This window comes from Mauremys reevesii, linkage group 4 (assembly GCF_016161935.1).
Source record: "Mauremys reevesii isolate NIE-2019 linkage group 4, ASM1616193v1, whole genome shotgun sequence".
NCBI classification, from domain to species: domain Eukaryota; kingdom Metazoa; phylum Chordata; order Testudines; family Geoemydidae; genus Mauremys; species Mauremys reevesii.
The window spans coordinates 40,537,617-40,557,005 of record NC_052626.1 but is presented as its reverse complement, the minus strand read 5'-3'; the positions used below and the strand labels follow the sequence as shown (position 1 = coordinate 40,557,005).

Here is a 19,389-nt window from a genome sequence, read left to right as displayed (position 1 = left end):
TTCCCCATCCCCAGATGGCAGGCCACTTACACCCAGACATCACACAGCATCAGAGACTTTTCAGCCACTTGTAGAAAGCCAGTCACTCACTTTCTAGCAATACTGTCCCCCGTCCTTCCCAAGGGGAGATTTCTGGGTGGTGAATTCTCATTCATTCCAAGCCAGAAGAACCCTATTCCTGGATGGCAGAAAGGAACTGCCAAGTTACAGCTGAGATCCAGCCAGTTTTGGTGGGTGACTCACATCCTCACCTTACAGCCCTTTCTTCAGAGCCTGCAGCTAGGGTGACCAGACAGCAAGTGTGAAAAATCAGGACAAGGGGTGGGGCGGGGGGGTAATAGGAGCCTATATATGAAAAAGACAAAAAAATCAGGACTGTCCCTATAAAAAAAAAAAATCAGGACAACTGGTCACCCTACCTGCAGCAACCCTCTCTCCTCACCCAGTTAAGAGTGAATATATGAGGTCACCTTCATTTCCGCCCAACAGAAGCTGGGATTTGGGTCAGGGAAGAGAAGTGATATACAGCAAGAGAGGAAAGCAAGAGAGACTAGTTCTGCCCAAAGCCTTGGGGGAAATTCCTCTAATGGGACACTGCAGATTTAGTTCAGGCTTCCCAGGGTAATTAGGTGTCAAAGCATAGGCACCATGCAAGTGTGAGGCTGGGGATTTGTGCCCAGTCCTCAGGCTCCATGTCCATGGGCCCCAACATAGGCAAGAAATCACCACAGGTTTCAGGGAGACATTCCAAGTGTGGGGCAGATTTCACCTACATGCAGAGACTTGGTTCGCCGCTTTGCTTTGATTCATTTATTGCCACCCACTGTCTATCCATGTGTCTCTATTTACCATGACACAGAACCCCTGCTGTCCTGGGCTTGGTCTCCTCTAGGTCCAGCTGGATCTTGCTTGTGCTATTGTAGAAGGTCCCAGCACAGTCTGAGCCGCCAAAAACCAGCACGGTGCACAGGTTGCGCTTGCTCTGGCTCTCCTTGTCCAGATCTGTCAGGTGGGCAGAGGTGAGGTTGAGGAGCGTGTGGCCAGCCCGGGGCACTAAGGAGAGGTGACTGGGTGTCACTGTGCTCCATGCAAAGGTATCTGCAACAGAAAGGAATGATCGCTGCTGGCAAAGCTGTCCTCTGCACCAGGGATGAAACAGACAGATGGACACAAGGCTGCCAGAAATACCAGCAAGTGCATTGTCACTGCAGCACAACAGCCACCTTCAGCAATTCTTTGTCAGTCAGCAGCTCTGAGGGGATGGGGAGTTACTCACCAAGGTGAAAGGTGAATACATCCTGCAGGGCTCCTTTGGCATTGCAGCCTCCACTGATCAGGACCTTCTGGTCAGACACTGGCATTGCAGCATGGAAGCTAGAATCAGAGCAAAGCATAACAATAACCAGAGCAAAACGTGCAGGGGATCCACCTTCCTTGCCCCTCCTCCCCCAAACACCACCTAAGGGGCCTCTACTTACCTAGGAGAGGAAGGCTGGGATAGTGGTTCACGCCACAGATGGGAGTCAGGACTCCCGAGTTCTAGTCCCAGGTCTGCCCCTGAACTGTTGCATGACCCCAGGCAAGTCACTTTCCTCTCTGTGCCTTAAATGGTGACTCACCTCTGCAAGTGCTGAGAGGCTTAATGTGTGTCTGAGAAGCACCAGAGAACCTCAGACAAAAAGGTGCTAATGAAGGGCAGAGGGGTTTATGTTTGCAAGTACCCAAGGGCCTCCCTTCAGGAACCGAGCATTCTCCTTATAAGGGTTTCTCCCTTTCTTTGGCTCTGCTGCTGCCCAGGCACCAGGGAGGGTGAGTTGTGCTGAGTGGTAGCCCTGCAAACATGCAGGAAGCACAGTTCCAGCCATGAAGCGAGATACAGAGGGTGGGGGGAAGAAGAGGCCTCTTGATCCTGCAGCAGGATCTTACCAGCGTGAAGAAGGCTGTCCTGAAAGAAACGGGACTGGCACATACTCCATGTAACCTGAAGCACAGGGGAAAAAAAACAGGAGACACTTCAAATGCATGGAAATCCTAGCAGCTCTGCCAGCCCCACTGCAAGACACAAACCTCTGTGCTGAACATGGAGAACACAGGGTTTGCTGCATCAAATCAGAGCAGCAACCGGTTTAATCTGCTACCCAGCTTCTTGCAATCACCAGTGCCTGATGTTTCTTACCCCCTGCCTTGGGCCAAGCTATCTCCTACCCACCCCATCAGGGCCTTCCCTACATCCACAGCTTCCCATCCCCTTACTCTGGTCCAGACACCTCAGAGCCAGGCTGTCCCCCTCCCATATCACATAAGGGCCCTCATTCACCCACTGTCCCCCAATCATGTTTCCTAAGGCAGGCAGCCCTTGGATTCCCACCCCAGCTGCCCAGTATAGCCTGACAGGATGGTGATGTCCTATTCTCACCCAGATCCAGGATGTGCACATCATTCAGGTACAAAGGGGTCCTCTGACCCCCAAAGATCACCAGCTTGTTCTTCAGCAGAGTGGCTGAATGGCTGGGGAGAGAGGGAGGTGAGTGAGGAAGGCAGCCTCTGGAACTTCTTGGAATTGAGAGTTCAGTCTCTTTTCACAAAAGCAGGCTTCCAGGAGAGCCATTAACTCAACTACACGCCCTCCCCCCCAAGCACCACCCCGCCGAAACAAAACAAAACCAAACCCTCCAGCGCTGCCCGGCCGAACCAAAAAATAATAAAAAAAACCTGAGCACCACCCCGCCCCAAGGTGCCACCCCAAGCACATGCTTGGTCGGCTGGTGCCTGGAGCCGGCCCTGCTGTGGGGGACAATCATGCCCTGCCCTCCAAGTGTGGAGATTAACTAGATGGGACCTGCTGGTTCTTCCCTCCCTCTATCTTTGAGGGCTGAAATGAAGGTGTCTCACCCGAGCCGAGGTAAGGGCTTCTCTCCCTCCACAATGGGCTGGTACCAAATCTTGTACTCAGGGTTGAAGACGTACAGTGTGTTGCTGCAGGCTCTGGACTCCAGGGATGCCATCTTGGGGAAAGTCCCTCCAAAGATAAAAAGCTCCTTGTGGTAGATGGTGGCGCTGTGGTAGGCCAGTGTCGGCACCTTCCCCTTGGCCTGAGGAAGAAAGTTTCTAGTCATGTTTCACGTGTGAAAATGAAGCACACAGGTTGGCATGGGTCAGCTCCCTGCTGGCCATGGGCATAGTGAGTTCTGGTGCCACTCCACCTGCTCCATGACCAGAACTCTAAGATGCAGGTGGACAATATCTGCTCAGTTTATGTCCCACCTTTCTCTGACCTGAATGGGGCATCACCCCACTGATCCCAATTGGTTCTGAATACAAACAGGAACAGGAGGTCATTCTGGAAACATTTCTACCCCCAATCACTGCTAATCCCACCTATGCCATTCTCTCTCAGCCCTCTGGCTTTCCTTGTGCTTTAGTGCTGCCCAGAAAAGGAAGGGAGGAAGGTGCAGGGGATCACCAGCTGGGAAAGTTTCTCTCCAGGAAACAAAGAGGGAAGGGGGAAAGCACAAGATGAGGGCCTCTGAACCAAGAAAGCCAGATCATTATCTTGGTGCCCAGACCAGGTTTTCACTAGCCCCCCACAAATGAGGGACCATTTCCCCTGCAATTTGTGTGCTATTCTCCCAAGTAGCTTGGCTCAGATACAACATCCAGTGTCAATCCATTCTGCCTCCAGCCTCACTCACACTGGATGCACTATCTGGTTTCCAGTGAGCTTCAAGCTTTTTAACCAAGTTTTCCTAGCTGGGTCTAACTTGGCTCTCACCCCAAGGGACAAAGCAAGGAGGGGATTAGAACCCAGAACAGCCCACTTCCCCTTTGCCCTCCTGAAGGCTCCCATCGAGACCCTAACCACATCCCTCCCACTGACCATGAAATGGGAACCAACGGACAGTGCCTGACACTGGGCCAGGGGCCAAAGAGCGAGCACAAGAGCAAGGACATAGGCATATTGCTCTTGGGTTCCCAGTTGGTCCCTGACAGAAACACACTTCTCCCCACCCGCGCACTTCCCCCCATGCTTTGTCTCTTTCCTGCAGAAGCTCCGCTACTCACGGCCACGAGAAGCCACTTCCAGGTGGATGTGTCCAGGATGTGGATAGTGCTGTAGGGCTTGCCCTCCTTCATGCCCCCAAAGACATAGATGCGTTTGGTGTCCAGGTCGTAGGTGGCTGTGTGACCACGTGAGCAGGGCGGCACAGAACCCAGTGGTGGCAGATCCACAGGGAACCAGAAATCATTGTCTGTCGGAGTAACACCATACTAGTGAGGGGGCAGAGACCCTCCCTTTACTCCCCACACCTCAAAAGCCCTATCCCCTATCAGCCTTTGGTCAGGACCCTGCTCCCTTCATTCCTCCCACTCCTGACTCAGTGCCAGAGGGAAGGGCTTGCAGCAGTTTCTGGGGTTGGAGGTGGAGGGCGTGGGGGCAGCATATAGCTGGGGAATAGCAGGACATAAAAGAGGGGTGTGGTGTGTGTGTAAAGTGGTAGGACCCTGGCTCACCCCACAAACCCCTCAGACACTGCAAAGTGTGTGCAACCTCTACTCCTTGAAAGCCACCCATTTCCCCCTTTCTGCTTCCACTGACGCTCCTAGTCCTAACAGCCAACAGCAGGAGCAGCTCACACATGCAGGACTGCAGGTTCAGGCTGCGGCCCATGGCACTGACCTCAGCACTGGGTGGCACCAATGGATGGCCCCCAGCCTCAGCAGCATGCAGCCTTCTGCTGAGTGGAGGGACCAAGAGGGGGAAATGGCGCTACCAGAAAGGAGCGGGGAGGAGGAGAGTCAGCAAAGAACATGCAAAAAGGATAAAACAGAAAAAGGAGGAAGCTGAGCAAGAGAGAAAAATGGAGAAATAGCTGCCCATAGCAGGGTGAGCTGAGGTGCCACAGGGGCACCCTCCCACATTCTCATCCCAGCGGAAGGAGCCAGTGGCTTCCAGCCTATCCATGCAGAATAATACAGCCCTCCCTGCGGAGAGTTCAGCACAGAATGGCATTGGCATGGGTGGAATGCTTCATCTGCCTGGCTCGGAGCAGACCCAATGCACTCAGCTCCTGCTTCGCCCAGAGATGCCTTCCGCCCCTAGGGACCTCTGCCTTCCCCTGCCCAGCCCCAAACTTCTCACCAATCTCTAATTTCCAGAGAGAATCCTTGCAAGGCTGTTGATTGGCTCCCTCTCCACCAATCAAAATGGCTGTTTCTGGGTCACTGAGGCACATGGCATGACACCATCGTGGGCTTGGACAGACTGGAGGAGGAGAGACCAAACCGAACTGTGTCACTGGACCAGATATGGGGGCCTCAGGGTCTCCTTGCTTCCATGGAGAAGGCAAAGTGAGGAGGCAGGGGCCTGGACTCTCATGGGAAGGTGGTGGCCAGAGGCCCTGAACCCCCAAGGACAGATGGTAGGGCAAGAAGCACTACATACTTACACCCAAGTGGTCTGGAGGCCAGGGCCACTTGGGCATGAGGATTTTCTTGTTGGCTTTAGGGAGTAATCATGGGGTTTCCCCTCCCCATTCTCAGTAACACAAGAAGTCAGCAGTGGGGAGTCTGGCTAGCTGCAGGATCATGCTCCCTGCACTTCATGACAAGCAGGTGGGGGGCATTTTGATCCCTTTGAGCATCCATGTAGGAAAGAATCCTCAGCTGTGGACAGGTCCAGTTCTTTTCTCCTACATTTAAGGGTATTGGGAGAGACTGGTGACTAGGGGACTGCCAGCTCCTAGGGCACGTCGGGGGTGAGAGGCCAGGGTTCTCTCCAGCTAGTTCTTTAGGGAAGCTTCTTCCCTTCTTCCATTTCCTTCTCCTTTTCCTTCCAAAGTTCTTCCCTCACAAACAGGCCCCCGTACTAACTGGTGGGGAAGCTGGAAAAAGTTTGGTCAAGTCTATCCATCATTTACCACCACCACCCCTTAGTGAGCCCCACCAAGTACCTAGTGGGGCAGCTCAGATTTCAGGGAGGCTGCAAGTGGCATTGGAGATAGTTCCTGTCCCTCTCACAATGCCCAGGGTGTATAGTTTGGGAGCAACCCCATGAGGGCAGGCAGAGTACGCATAGTCTGCTCACAGTTGCTGATGCTTAGGAAGTTAAAGGGACAAGCATGAATGTTCACTCCAAAGCCTATGACATTAAAGGAACAATATCCCCAAGTGGCTCAGATGCCAGGCCAGGGTCTGTGCACCAGGTTCTCACCTTGCAGCTCCTTCACCTCCAAATCTGCAGAGAGAAAACACAGATAGATGATGGTCCCCTGAAAGCAGCAGCAGGGAGTCACCTCCTAGAAGCTACTCAAGCCTGTGATACAGTGCAAGTGCTTCTTCTCCCTACCCTGTCACACTGCCATGGAAATGACACTTCTGAACATGGAGATCCATGGGAGTGGATACATGCTAGCACACTGGTTCCAATCCAGCCACATATCATATGAGGGTGACAGGCTGACTCACAGAGAGTGAAGAGTCACCACCAGCTCATTTTGCCTGTCTGCGTAAACCTCCAGGTTCAGGGACTTGGGTCTCAAACAGCATAGGAGAGTAGGTGAGATTAGTGCTGGTGAAAGGTGCAAGAGAGAGAGCCCTGGAGAGAGATGTTATCTGTATCCCCAGAACAGGTACAAGTAAAGCAGGGCCCCCCTCTGCCACTGTGCTTCACCCACTCCCTGGGGGGGACCCCTCTAGGGTGAGACAGGAGATCAGGCTCCATTACTCCTCTGCTCAAACTGCCAACAAGGGGAACCATTGTGGCAGTGGTTTGGGGATGGGGATACTTGTTTCACTAGGAATGAGACTAAGACCCAAGAACTCATTTCGTACAATAAATAGCCTTCAAAGGCTTACAGCTTTTGGTCCCAAGCTGGGGCTGAATTGGAACCAATGCTCTAAAGGAGAAAGGTTCCGTTTCCAATTCCCCAGTCCCTGTGAACCAGCCAACTCCCTGCAGACTGTTACATACAAAGGGAGTTCAATGCAAGAACATTTTAAAAAATACTCTCCTGGCACGCTCCGCATTTGGCATCAATTAATGACGTGTCCACAGGACCAAGAGATATAGTACTGGTAAGGGAGACTGGCTGGTGCAATGGACAGGGTACAGGATCATGATACCGGCGATCTCAGCTCAGCTGTGTCACTGACCTACTGTGTAGCAATGGGTAATGCTCTCTGTGCCTCAGTTTCCTCAGCTATAAATGGGGATAATTACATTTATCTTCATTTGTAAGTGCTTTGACACCTACAGATGAAGAGCTGAGTGAACTATTATATGGTGCAGTGCAGTGGCATTCAGGAGACCCCGAGTTCCATTTCCGACCAAACAGGCAGAAGTTGCACACTCAAGCCATTTGTTCAAGGACAGAACCGGAGAGAGATTTTCAGGGTTCTGAGAGGGACACAGGGGACCCTCTTGGCTGGGGTTAGGAACACACTGGGCAACTGCCCCTAGAGGCAGCTCACACAGGTCTGGGAGTCAAGCAGGCAAGACCCAGAATAGACACCCTGAAAGCTATCATCCTAATGTCTGCATCTCATGCCACATTTATGGAACCAGAGTTACCTTCAGCATCCTGCTCCCCTTTACATGCCCTGTGCTCAAACAAGACCTTCCTAGGCTGCTTTAGCTGGAGAGGACTAGGCTTGCGGATTTTCCTCCTGGCCTCCTTGGGTGCCTTCTGGCCAGTGGGTGACTCTGGGGTAAGGGGCATCAACAGCTTTTTTGGTGGTGGAGATAAATCCTTACTTCTGGTCCTTTGTGCTCTGGCAGTTGCCTCCAAACTCTGACCTTTAACCTGTCCAACAGAAGTGACAGCAGAATCGGCTGCCTGTGGCTTCTGGGAGAAAAAGTAAGCCCATTCTATATCTCACTTGGCTCTTTAGATCAGTCTCATCCATGGCTGGAGATGACAAAGGGACAGGTGAGCCAGGACCCCCCCAGGTAGCCCACTACTGTGGTGGAGGCTAATTTTATGGAGAGAACCAAGCTGCTTTGAGCAGGGGGTTGGACTAGATGACCTCCTGAGGTCCCTTCCAGCCCTGAGATTCTATGATTCTATGTAGCCAGCAGCTGTTCCTCCTGCTGCATGCCCAGCCAGCAGTCCATCTTCAGATTGCCAACTGAAGAGTGGCAGAGCAAGAACGGGGGCATTATTGGAAGGTGGGAGAGCAGTATAGTGACAAGCTGAAGCATTTACCTGTAGACACCAGGTGCATTTGACTCAAGTGAGGAACATTACAATTCATTGATCTTTTTAGCAAGACCAGACCTTAACTTCACTAACCTGTTCAGCCAGGGCCCTGATAGGAGAGTGTGCTAATGGCTTCACCTGCAAATAGAGCTCACTGGCCTCAAGTGGCTACAAGCAAGGGAGAGGGTGGCAAGGTACAGCTGAGGTGTCCAACGTACACATACCTCAGTGGTATCGTCCAAGACCTGGATGGGGGACATGGTATCTTCCGGGAGGACTGGTGACTGGGTGAGCTCCGGTGCCAGAAACGGACGAGTGGGGGTGCTGTTGTAGATGCCCTTGAGCAGCTAAGGGACAGACAGAGACCGCAGAGCAGCATAAGAACAACAGTCTCAGCCTGACTCCACGTTTCATACACACCAGTGGCTTAGTCTCCCTCACTCACAGAGTGAGTAAAAAGCTAAATTACGAGAGAGAGATCAACTGCAGGCCAGGAGCCCATGTCCAGCTCTTAAAGATTCCTAGGCCAGAAAGGCCCACTGTGATCATCTAGTCTGACCTCCTGTATAACACAGGCCATAGAACTTCCCCAAAATAATTCCCAGAACAGATCTTTTAGAAAAACATCCAGTCTTGATTTTAAAATTGCCAGTGATGGAGAATCCAACATGACCCTTGATAAATTGTTCCAAAGGTTAATTACCCTGATAGTCAAAAATTTCTTATTTCTGGTCTGAATTTGTCTAGGTTAAACTTCCAGCCATTGGATTGTATGATACCTTTCTCTGCTAGATTGAAAAGCCCATTATTAAATGTTTGTTCCCCACATAAATACTTATAACTTACCCCCTTAACCTTCTCTTTGTTAAGCGAAATAGATTGAGTTCCTTGAGTCTATCACTGTAATGCACGTTTTCTAATCCTTTACTCATTCTCGTGGTGGAACCTTCTCCAATGTATCACAATCCTGCTTGAATTGTGGACATCAGAACTGGACACAGTATTGCAGCAGTGGGTGCACCAGTGCCAAATACAGAGAGAAAATAATTGCTTCTCCTAGCTGAGATTCCCTTATTTATGCAACCCAGGATTGCACTGGTTCTTTTTGACACAGCATCACACTGAGACCTCATGTTCAGCTGATTATCCACCATGACCCCAAAATCTTTTTCAGAGTCACTGCTTCCCAAGCTAGAGTTTCCCATCTTGTAAGTATGGCCTGTGTTCTTTGTTGCTAGATGTATATATTTCCATTTAGCTGTATTAAAACACAGTGTTTGCTTGTACCCAATTTCCCAAGTGATCCATATTGCTTTGAAACAGTGACCTGTCCTCTGCATTATTTACCACTCCCCCAGTTTCTGTGTCATCTGCAAAGTCTATCAGTGATGATTTTATGTTATCAATGACCTGGAAGAAAACAATGTTAAATAGTGTAGGGCAAAGCACCGAGTCCTGTGGGACCCCATTGGAAACACAGCTGCTCAACGATGATTCCCAATTTACAATCACATTTTGAGATCTAGCAGTTAGCCAGTTTTTGGAACGTGGACGGTGGTGATGAAGGTGTTTCTCACCCCAGAGGTATTTACCATAGTGGATACTCATTCACGTGTAGCTTCTTTGCTTCTCTTTCTTTCCCATGGGGCTAGGCAATTGTCTAGGGGGAACCGTCACAGAGCTACTGCTGGGAATTAAGCAGAGCACCCAGTGCTGTGATAGCTACAATGTAACAGCCAGGTCCGGCTCCAGGCAGCAGCTTAGTAAGCAGGTGCTTGGGGCGGCCACTCCGGAGAGGGGCGGCACGTCCAGGTATTCAGCGGCAATTCGGCGGAGGGTCCCTCGCTCCCACTCAGAGCGAAGGGCCTCCCGCTGAATTGCTGCAGATCGCGGCTTTTTTTTTTTTTTGGGTGCTTGGGGCGGCAAAACCCCTGGAGCCGGCCCTGGTAACAGCCCCAGGGAAGTGAAACAAGGCAGGAATCCTCAGAGTCAGCCAGCAGTGAGACTCTGGAACCGATTCAAGTGCTGGCTCTGAAAGGTTGCAAATATGAACATGCCAGGTCCCAAGGTCATCATTCCCAACCTTGACAGCAATGCCATAGGCCTCGAAATCTGCAGGACTAAGAGAGTGGAAAGCTACATGGATGCTCAGATGGACAGACAAGGAGTCTGAACTCAGCCCATGGACTGGAGCCTTATTCAGGAGTGCTGCAATCAGGAACTTTCCAGCCTCGTATCAATAATAATACCTAGCTTTATAAAGCTTTTCATCCATAGACCTCCAAGCGCTTTACAAAGGACAATAGCAAGAAGGAGAGGATCCATCTCAGGGGCACTTGATCCAATGATTTCAACACATGGGCAACCAACTGCCTGGATACCAAGAACTGGGGTCAGAATGGAATTGAAACATCCTTTACCTATTCATATCCTGTGGCATTTAAAAGTCAAAGGTGCATTGGTAGACCTGTGCATAGAACATAGGTCTGGAACAGCAGGGCTTCAGGTCAGGCCTGAGGTGCATTAGCACATCTGTGGGAGGAGACCAAGCCCTGGAATAGCAGGGGGTGTTGCAGGCCATAACCAGGACCCACAATAGGAAGAACAGGATATGTAGGGAACTGCTTTCTTACCTCCCCATTGACAGTCAGGAGAAGTTTAACAGGGTTGCCACAGTCCATTTGTTTCAATGAAGCCATCAGAACATCCACTCTCCAGTCACCTTCCCATACAAGGGACCTGTGCAAGGACCATGGAATCTCAGCTCACAGTGGACACTGCCCAGGGGAGACATCCTGCTCCCTTACCAGTGCTAATGTTCCACAGAATTCAGTGCCCCCAGGCCACAAAGCACTCAGCCCTGGGAGGGAGCTCTCCCCACCTTCTGTTCCTTCCAGATCCCTTGGCTGCAAGGATTCTTTTTCACCCTAGTAACAATATGGGGGAGAAGGGCTGATCTGGGGGAAATTGCCACGCCAGTAAGGGGGGGGAAAAAGGTGAGCTGGGGAGCCCTTCCAAATTCTCTCCCACCCATCTTAAGTTCCTAACTTAAGCTCTATAGGATGGTCAGAAAAAAAACTATGCAGTTCTATTCTACAGGCCTTCTCCACAGGAGCCCACACACTTTTTACGTTCAGTTTGGGACGTTTCCTTGACAATCACCACACTCTCCTGCCCACAATCATCAGGCCCTATCTGCCAGAGGGGGCTGATCAGAGCAGACAAAAGAATTGATTACAATCTTTGAGAGGGGAAAGATGGCTGAAAAATAAAAAGTTGTCAGGTTCTCCCTGCCTACGCGTCAGCTCTGCCTGCAAAAATGTTCAACGCTTTCTGTGCTAGCACAGAGCTGGCTGGGTGCTTTCTGCTGGCAGATGCCATGCTACTTCTGTGCTCCCCACTGCTACAACAGCTGCTGTAAGGGGAGCTTCATGCCCGTATCCCCCATGGGTCCTGCACCATGTCAGACCCGTTCACCCCAAAGCTGGCCACCACAAGGAAGAAGAGGGGACCAAGCAGCTGCTGCATGGCCTGAGTGTGCTGCAGCATATTTTCCCGTTGGGGCCAGCTTGCTAGTGCTCAACCCTAGCCCAGAGTTTTAAGAGCTGGTCCCAGGAACGAGACCTGGAGCCCTATTCCCATTACTCCCCATATAAGTTAGGAGGGACCCACTCCCTCCACATCCTCTATTCCCTTGTTAGCTGAGGAAGACCTGCCCCCCCACCACACACCAGAAGAAACATCTGCCAGCAATCAGCTCAGATGGACCTCTAATAACAAAGGGGACCTAGTCACCAACCATCCACCAGCACCCACCAGAAGGGATCCACTCCCCACACAACAAAGCACCTCTCAGCCAGAGACCATAGGGGCCCATCTCTGTCTGTTTCTTACACCGGTGACAGCAATCACAAGAACCTCCTGGAAGGGCTGGGATGGAGTAGCAAGGGTTGACAGAGGGGTGGGGGTGGAAGGGCTGACAGAATTGGGAGGTGATGGGAAGAGACCGGTGTTATGTACCCAGGAAATGTCACTTCTGTCAGCCCCTGATGTGGAGCATTTTTCAAGGAGCCCCCTGTTAAACCATTGGCAGCATATCAGTGCCTATCCAAGCCCCAACATTTACCTCACATCAGACCCCAATTTGCCAATCCTTTGTGGCTTGACATCTGGATTCACCAGCACCTCCACAGTGATGCTTGTGTTTTGGGAATAATGATTCCAGTCACCCAAGCCAAAGATTACAAGTTGTTTTGGCAATGGCAGAGGCAGCTGAATCTGGTAACACATCCGGCTGGATTTGCTTGAAGAGACAACAAAGAAAAAAATGGTGTAGCAGAAATAGAGGAAGCCCAAATGAAAACAAGGAGAGGCCTGGGCAGATGTCCATCTGAGGAGAGACTGAAAGGATTAAGACTATTTAGTTTAGAGAGGAGATGAATAAATGGGGATGTGATTAACCTACAGAAAATAATGAATGGGCTAGAGAGGGCAAATCAGATGCTTCTATTACCCTTTCTCATCATAATATAAGGACAAAGGATATTCAATAAATTTGAAAATGGGGCAGCTGGTGTGCACAGACCACTGCCGATCATGCTGATCGGTATCATTTCACTGGGTCCTTGTACTCCCTTGTCTACATCCAACTGTTGGCTCTTGTCTTAGGCCATATCTACACTACCATTTATGTTGGCAAAACTTATGTTGCTCAGTGGTATGAAGTAAGGGTACCATACCACCATCCGGCCAACAGCCACCGCCTTCTGGTGCGGGAAGGGTTTTTTCCCTAAGGCTTCTCTCCCCCCATCCAGAATATATTCCACACAGCCCAGTCTGAGAACCTCTGGCCTAAGGCTATGTCTACATTAGATTCCTTACTGTGGCACAGCTGTACCGATGTAGCTGCGCTGCTGTAGGATCTCCCATGTAGCTGCTCTATGCCGACAGGACAGAGCTCTCCACCCCTTCAAGCACCAGAAGCTATGGCAGTGGGAGAAGCTCTCCCGCCAATACAGTGTTGTGCACACTAGCGCTTATGCTGGCATAATTTAGGTCACTTGGGGGGTGGAATATTCACACCCCTGAGCAACATATGTTTTCCTGTCATAAGTGGTAGTGTAGACATAGCCTTACTGCTCTGTGTTTATACAGCACCTAGCACAGTGGTGCCCTGGTCCACCATGGCTCCTAGGCACCATGGTAATACAAATAAACAATAATCATAATTTAATTAAATTGAAAGGCAACACATTTCAAACTGATTAAATATGTACAAGCTCCTTAGAGAAGGGACCATGGTTGGTCCTTAATCCTGACTAGGGCCTCTGGACATAGCAGCCACATAAACAAAGGGTGGCACTCAGTACCCGATCACTGACATCCCTGTCACCTGCAAGGCGCCCACGATCCAGGGGCTGTCTCTAATCAGCCACACCAGGGGATTACAGCGCCAGCCGCCCTGGGCTGATTCCGGCACAGCACTCAGAGAGTAGGAAGTGCTGCGTAAAAGCCACCTACCGCTTCTACAGACAGAGAGGAAGGCCGGGTACTAGCGAGCTGCGTTTGTTTTACTCCCCACTGCTGAGCAGAGCTAAGGGCTGGCGGGGCAGGGGGGGTCTGTCCAGCGGGGTTCACACGCCGGGGACTCGGGGGCAGCGGCACAGCTGCGGGATGGGTGCCAGCAGTGGCGCCGCCCGCAGGCGAAGCGGGGAATTGCCAGAGCTGAGAGCCCTGACCCGTGCGGGCTGAGCGCGCTCGGAGCCCAGGCCGGGATCCCCCAGCTCCGCGCAGGCCGAGCCTCCGGGAAAGCCCCAGGCCCACGTGGAACTCGAGAGAGCCGGTGGGGCCGGGCCTACAGTGCTCGTCCCCGGGTCCCTCCCGCCGCGGATCTCACCTGCTGAGCTGCCGGGCCGGCTCCTGCAGCGACCAGAGCACGTAGAAGTGGAGGCTGGTGCCCGGAGCCGAAGCCACACTCCGGGGCACCTCGGCCGGCGCATCCCACCGCCCAAGGCCCCCGGGAGCCCAGCTCCATCGGCGGTGCGGAGACCGCCCGCTGCCTGAGGCCGAGGGGCTGAGACTGGAAAGCAACATGGCCGGGGAGCAGGTAGAGGGAAGCCTAGGGCTTTATACTCAGCTCGGAGAGGAAGGGGCACAGGACAGCCCCACCTGGGGACCCCCAGAGGCCCCCGATCGTGGGGCTGGCAGGAACCGGGGGTACCCCCATAACTGGGCGGGGATGGGGAACAAACCCCTTCACCCAGGCCCCGTTTTTTCCCTCTTTTCCTGTATTCATTCTTGTAGATGGGTCATGGGTCTGACCTCAGTCCACCCCCTCCACAGCTCCCCAGGCACAACCCCACCCACATCACCACTTCCACCACTCCCCAGCTGTGAAGGGAGCACACCAGTTGGTACTGTCACTAGGCTGGACATCAGCTATTAAACCCAGTTTAGCCCACACCCGTGTAAAGTGGTCATGGCAGTGGTAGAGGTGGCAGCGAGCAAGTCCAGCCCCACCAGTTACAGCAGAGATTAGCCAGTTCCCCTTGGTAATCAGAGTGCTGCAGAAATCAGTGCCATGGTCAGTGCTTTTTTTGATCTGGGGCTTAGTGCACAACGGGATCTAGTTCTGGCAGGGCTTAAGCCCGTTGTCTGTGAACTGGGTTGAAGGGGTACCAGAAGAGGATTATGGCTGACACCCAGTCAAAGATAGGTTTCTAAGCATACCCCACAGTTTTACAATGCAATGCACATGGCTTTGGGGTGGGGTGGAAAGATTGACAGTCAGAACAATGGAGGACCTTAGAAGTAAAATCAGCAGAAGCCAATAAATTAACAGCCTGAGTTCAGACATATTCAGACTAATGCAAGAGAGAAGGATCCTCACAGTCCAGCGTTCCAAACCCATCCCTTTCCAGGCAGTGGGGGGGAGGGGAGGGAGAGAGAGAGAATGCCTCTACTTCAGGGGTTAGGACTCCCATCTCCTCCTCCAGCTGTTGTGTGTAGAGCAAGGGAGCTGCTGAACTCATTCCCATAAGAAACACCTTAGGCACCTAAGCTGTCTGAATCCAGGCAGCTCCATTTGTTGACTGCTAAACAGAGCTAGTACCTAATTCTGAGAGGGAACAGGTTTAGGATACATGCGTTGGGTTAGCATCTCCTATTGGGTAGTTTAGGCAGACTCCCACCAGGTATGCTGGCTTTTGTGGATTGTATTCTTAGGCACCTATCTCTCCCCATTCATTGTATAGGGAGCATAGGTGCTTAATTCAGGCTTTGAATCTCAGAATTGTTCCTATGATTTTCTAAAAGCTGGTGCTGTGATGCTCAGCATTGCAATGGCTATGTCCCTTCCTGGCTCTGCCCATGTGTCCAAGAGTTAGAGTTAGGAAAGTGTTTGTGGTACAGTCAAAGAACCACACAGCTGAGCAATTAACTCATGAGGTAAGTTTCATGCCTACTTCTGTTAAAGAGTTGTCCACAAGCCAGTTTTCTGCCTCTGCCATTTGAAATTATTCAAGAACGGAGGTTTAGATAGGTCACTGTGGGCATTCAGTGGGTAGTTTGGCCCAGAGCACATGGCCTTTTTTCCTCTTCCATGACTGGATGAGCACAACTCTTAGAATTAGGTTTCCAGTGTGAATAAATTCAGAATGTGCTTTGTGAAAATATCTTTTACATTTACCACTACGCTGTATGCTCTTGCCCATCCCTTCATTCACAACCACACTCAGAGCAAAACAGCAGGGTAAAAAATACAAACTGGAGCCATGTGGACATTGTGAAAGGAGCCTTAACATTTGCATTAGTCACTCCACTCTGAACTCCTTAAAAGCACCCAATGCTGCATAAATGGTGAAGGGTACGGTACATAAGGTCACAGACAGATAGTGTAGCTGTGTTTCTGCTTTTATTTTATCTAGCAGCTGTTCTTTACAAACAGCCTGCTCCTTGGGGATATTTAAATACAGACTTCAGATTAGCCTAGTGCATCTCCATACAGCCCCCTATCCAGAGGCTGAGAAGGAAAACATGGTTTCTGGGCAATTTAATTAGTCTCTCAATTGGAAAATAAACCTTCTCTCCCTCCAACAATTCTAAAGGTGATGAAATGGAGAATAACTGTCCCTTAGCCCTCCCTTCTCCTGCTAGGGGTTACAGTACAGATAGTATCACAAGGAAGCAGCTGTGCCTGCTCTAACTTGTGGAACAGGGGGGTTGATTAATGCTTAAAAGCCTTTGTATTCCTGCCCTCAGACTCCAGCCCTGCAAGCATGCTCTGCTGCTGCTACTAAAATCACATTCATTTGAAGGGCAAGAAAATCCCAACAAGACCTTGACACTATCTGGACAAAAATATGTAGCCCCTGGCCTCACTCCACCACCTATATTAGGCTTTGTAGATATTTTGATTCCCCAGCATCACATATAAACCAGCTTTATTTGCAACTCAAGGAACAGAGTGTTGTGCTGGACCAAACATAGGCAAGAGTCTGTCTCCATGTTGCATGGTTTTGGCAAGCCGCTTACCAGTCTGTTGGAGATCAGAGGAATGGAGTCATCCTGGAGAGGGAACTATATTGCAATCTCCATTGTATTAAGTGGGGAAAACAACTAAACTTAAGCACAAGGGTTCAGAGACTTAGGGTAGGTCTATACTTACCTGCTGGGTCGACGTGTAGCCTTCGACTTCTCGGAGTTCGAACTATCGCGTCTAGATTAGATTATAGTTCGAACTCCGAACGCGCTCCCGTCGACTCTGGAACTCCACCACCGCGAATGGCGGTGGCGGAGTCGACGGGGGAGCCGTGGATTTCGATCTCGTGGCGTCTGGACAGGTAAGAAGTTCGAACTAAGGAAGTCGCGTACCTTAGTTCGACCCCCCACCCTAGTGTAGACCAGGCCTAATTCACCCATATCCTTCAAAGTTGAGGAATATCCTGTTTGCACCAGGTTGTTAGAAGTCACTGTCAAAGGAGGTAAGACACCTGACTACAAGACCTCACAGCACCATCTTAAAACAGAATGATGAACTTCTTAAAGAAGCATCTGATCAGTGCCCAATGCCAGAGGAGCTCTAAGCATTGGGAGCTTCCCAATAGTAGGGCCCTGCTTATGCCAGCTAAGACGAGTAAGGAGAACATCCCTAGTAATTGTCAGCTGCTGAAGTCCAGCACTGCTGCAAAGTTCACTATGAATATTCCTCTCTGCTTTGCTATTCAAAACCAAGTTCAGCTCAGATTTTTTTGTTGAAAGCCTGAAGTCTGAGTTTTAGCTTTGAAGCATGCACTCTCCTTAACAGAAGACAAAAAAGTCATGGTTGCATAGTGAAAAGTTTATTTAAAGAGTTTGGAATTCAAACAATACATGTCACGAAACAGCCACACCATACTGAATAGAAACACGCTAACCGAGCTCTAGAAGGAAATGCAAGCACACTAGAAATATAGACTTTCTTTGGGCCATAGAGCAAAACATTCAGTGCCACGTTTTGGTAAAGTATCCTTTTGATATTTAGAAACAATCCCTTGGAAGGACAAAGAGCAGCAGTTTGGTGCAGAGAACCCAACTCAGTTTGAAACTACAGTACATTAAACATTTCACATAACACAGATGAGGACTGAGGAAAAAAAAACACAGATCAAGAAAATAAACCTTGAAGGTGTGTCCAGCTACAAGACATTCCCCACTGAAAGGCTACTGAGGTGCATGTTGCAATGAGGTGGGGCCTGGCCTTTCCATCTTGTAGACTGCTGTCATGAGGGTACCTTAGAGGCCTCTTGTAGGCTGCCTTAAGCCACTGAAAGTTTTCAAAAGTAACTAAAATTCAAAGAGGTCACTTGGCGATGCCTCTATAGCTCCTGGCATGATGGCTGCATCTAACATCTTAATCTATGAATCTCACTTTTGCCCAAAGGACTGAACCCATCATCCATTCTAGCCAGTCACAAATCAGATTTTTATTCCATATGACTCAGAGTCTTACACGGTCAGAAAGGAGAAGTAGTATACAGTTTTTCACCTGATACTTCCAGAAGTCACAGGTAATTAGGAGACCAGAATAGATAGAATTGTCATATTGGATCAGACCTTCTCACATGGTATCCTGTCTCCAGCTGCAGCCCACACCAGATACTTCAGAGGAAGGTGCAAGAAACTTCATAGTAGGCAAACAAGGGGATAGCCTGTCCCTTCAGGAAGTCTCCTCCCAACTCCAGATAGTAACAGATTGATTTGAGCCCTGAAGTGTGTGGTGTGTGATCTCTTCTAGAACTTCATTTTAATTTAGTATTTATTGCAATAATCCTGGACATTGTTATCCATAAGTGTCCCATCGCTCTTTGAATCTTGCTAAATTCTTGTCAATGAGGCCAATTCTAAATTTACCATGGTACAATTACAATGACTGTCCCTATTCGATCTGCATGCCCTCTTAATATGGATATGCCTAGCCATGGTTCTACCAAGTATGGGAAAGGAGAACAAATCATCTACAATTTAGATATTTTTGTACCTTTGATCCTTCATCTAGTTCCATAGTACACAGCAGCACATATCAACTCCAACTCTGGATTCACACAGTCCACTAGGGGAGGGCTGAATGGACACAAGATCTGCTATTTTTGTGTTCTGTTAGCATGGACACAAATCCTCATTGTAACTGCCTTGGCATCCACAGCTCCCTCAAGAAAAAATAGCACTTAGGCATTCCACTATGGATGCCCACTAGTAGCAAAGACATCTTTTGAAGGCAAAGGCCCTATGGTGCCAGAGAGCTCAGGCTTTCAGTGGTAATCCTCAGCTCCTTGGTGCGAAGGTCTCAGTTAAGGCAGTTTTAATCTGCCAGGAACAGAGTGACAGATATTGCAACCACATGCAATAATATTTGGGAACCATATTGTTTTAAGTTTATGTATCACTGTGGGCCAGGGATTATATGAAACTTCAGGTGGGAGGGTCATCACAGCTCTTTGAGGAACCAAAAACAGTGGGGGTGCTTAAGATGAATGATTTAGGTCAGGGTAGGCAACCTATGGCACGCATGCCAAAGGTGGCACGCGAGCTGATTTTCAGTGGTATTCGCACTGCCTGGGTCCTGGCCACCAGTCCGGGGGGCTCTGCATTTTACTTTAAATGAAGCTTCTTAAACTTTTAAAAACCTTATTTACTTTACATACAATAGTTTAAT

At 50.1% G+C, this 19,389-nt stretch overlaps 1 protein-coding gene across 1 annotated transcript; it reads right to left on the bottom strand.

The window, feature by feature from the left end:
- Positions 1–787: 787 nt before the first annotated feature.
- Positions 788–14,464, bottom strand: LOC120403016. Its single transcript, XM_039533667.1, has 13 exons — positions 14,095–14,464; positions 12,325–12,501; positions 10,832–10,937; positions 8,423–8,545; positions 7,571–7,802; positions 6,212–6,235; positions 5,141–5,263; positions 4,063–4,250; positions 2,893–3,092; positions 2,417–2,508; positions 1,927–1,981; positions 1,277–1,374; positions 788–1,098 (listed from the first exon to the last, which is right to left on the bottom strand). Exons 1-13 carry the CDS (start codon positions 14,289–14,291, stop codon positions 842–844), a joined length of 1,872 nt encoding a protein of 623 aa, XP_039389601.1. The 5' UTR covers positions 14,292–14,464; the 3' UTR covers positions 788–841.
- Positions 14,465–19,389: the final 4,925 nt, after the last annotated feature.